Source organism: Phytophthora parasitica, assembly GCF_000247585.1.
Source record: "Phytophthora parasitica INRA-310 unplaced genomic scaffold supercont2.2, whole genome shotgun sequence".
NCBI lineage: Eukaryota > Oomycota > Peronosporomycetes > Peronosporales > Peronosporaceae > Phytophthora > Phytophthora nicotianae.
This window is the reverse complement of record NW_008648988.1, coordinates 1142242-1143084: the sequence shown is the minus strand read 5'-3', so window position 1 is coordinate 1143084 and position 843 is coordinate 1142242. Positions and strand designations below refer to the sequence as shown.

The window sequence follows — 843 nt, the reverse complement described above, 5'->3', positions numbered from 1 at the left end:
ACGAGTCGAAAATGAGCTTGATTGCTTCGTGGTTGTGCTTAGATATCTGAAAATACGAATACAATTGAGAAGTTAGTTTTGCAACAATCGAGAAACAACTCATCTTACCTCAGTGTCCGAGTCCACTTGCACCTCCCATGCAGCAATACCCTTTTTGTCAACCTTGACACACCATACTTCCCCCTTTGGAGGGTGTATTCTCAGGTACCACTCGTGTCACTCACGAAAGGGGGAAAATGCCCCCCCCCCTTCCGACAAGACGACAGGCCTTAAAGCAACACATCAGTCCTTTTGACACTAGAAACAACACAGGCAGGCAATGTACCGTAACATACATTTTGGAGCGTGAATAGATTACCTTTATTGCAAAAGTTACCATTTAACCATCACGATGTTTTGACAAAATTCATGTCTGGAGGAGTCAGCCATCACAAGGAAAGAGCAAAAATCAAATAGTCAAAAGAAAATAGATAAACAGGCTAATTAATGAACGCTTCCTCCGGTTCTAAGACGCGCGAAACGGCGGCTTCTACTACAGAGCGTTTGGAAGTAAACCTCAAGCGAGTGTCCAAGTATTCTATCAAGCGGATGAATGCGCATGAGGAGATTGCGGTCATTCTGGCCCACGAAAAGGACGCTGCTATCCGCCTGGCTGCAGCTGTTGGAGCCTCGGCGCACGATGCTGGCTACGTGACGTCGTATGATGTGGCACTCGAACAGTGCTGCAGCATACTGCTGGAACGTCCCTTGTGAGCGACAAACACGTTGAATGGTCGAGGAAGAAACATTTGGCTCGTCAATGGCGAACTTAATTCAAGAATGCTCTTGGCAATTTATTTTTTT

At 45.9% G+C, this 843-nt stretch overlaps 1 protein-coding gene across 1 annotated transcript; it reads left to right on the top strand.

Annotated features, from left to right (window-relative positions):
- Nucleotides 1-486: 486 nt before the first annotated feature.
- On the top strand, nucleotides 487-753 carry PPTG_02412 (hypothetical protein; the record flags this gene model as incomplete). The annotated part of the gene is made up of 1 exon (XM_008893487.1): nucleotides 487-753. One exon carries the CDS (start codon nucleotides 487-489, stop codon nucleotides 751-753), a length of 267 nt encoding a protein of 88 aa, XP_008891735.1.
- Between the last annotated feature and the right edge of the window lie 90 nt (nucleotides 754-843).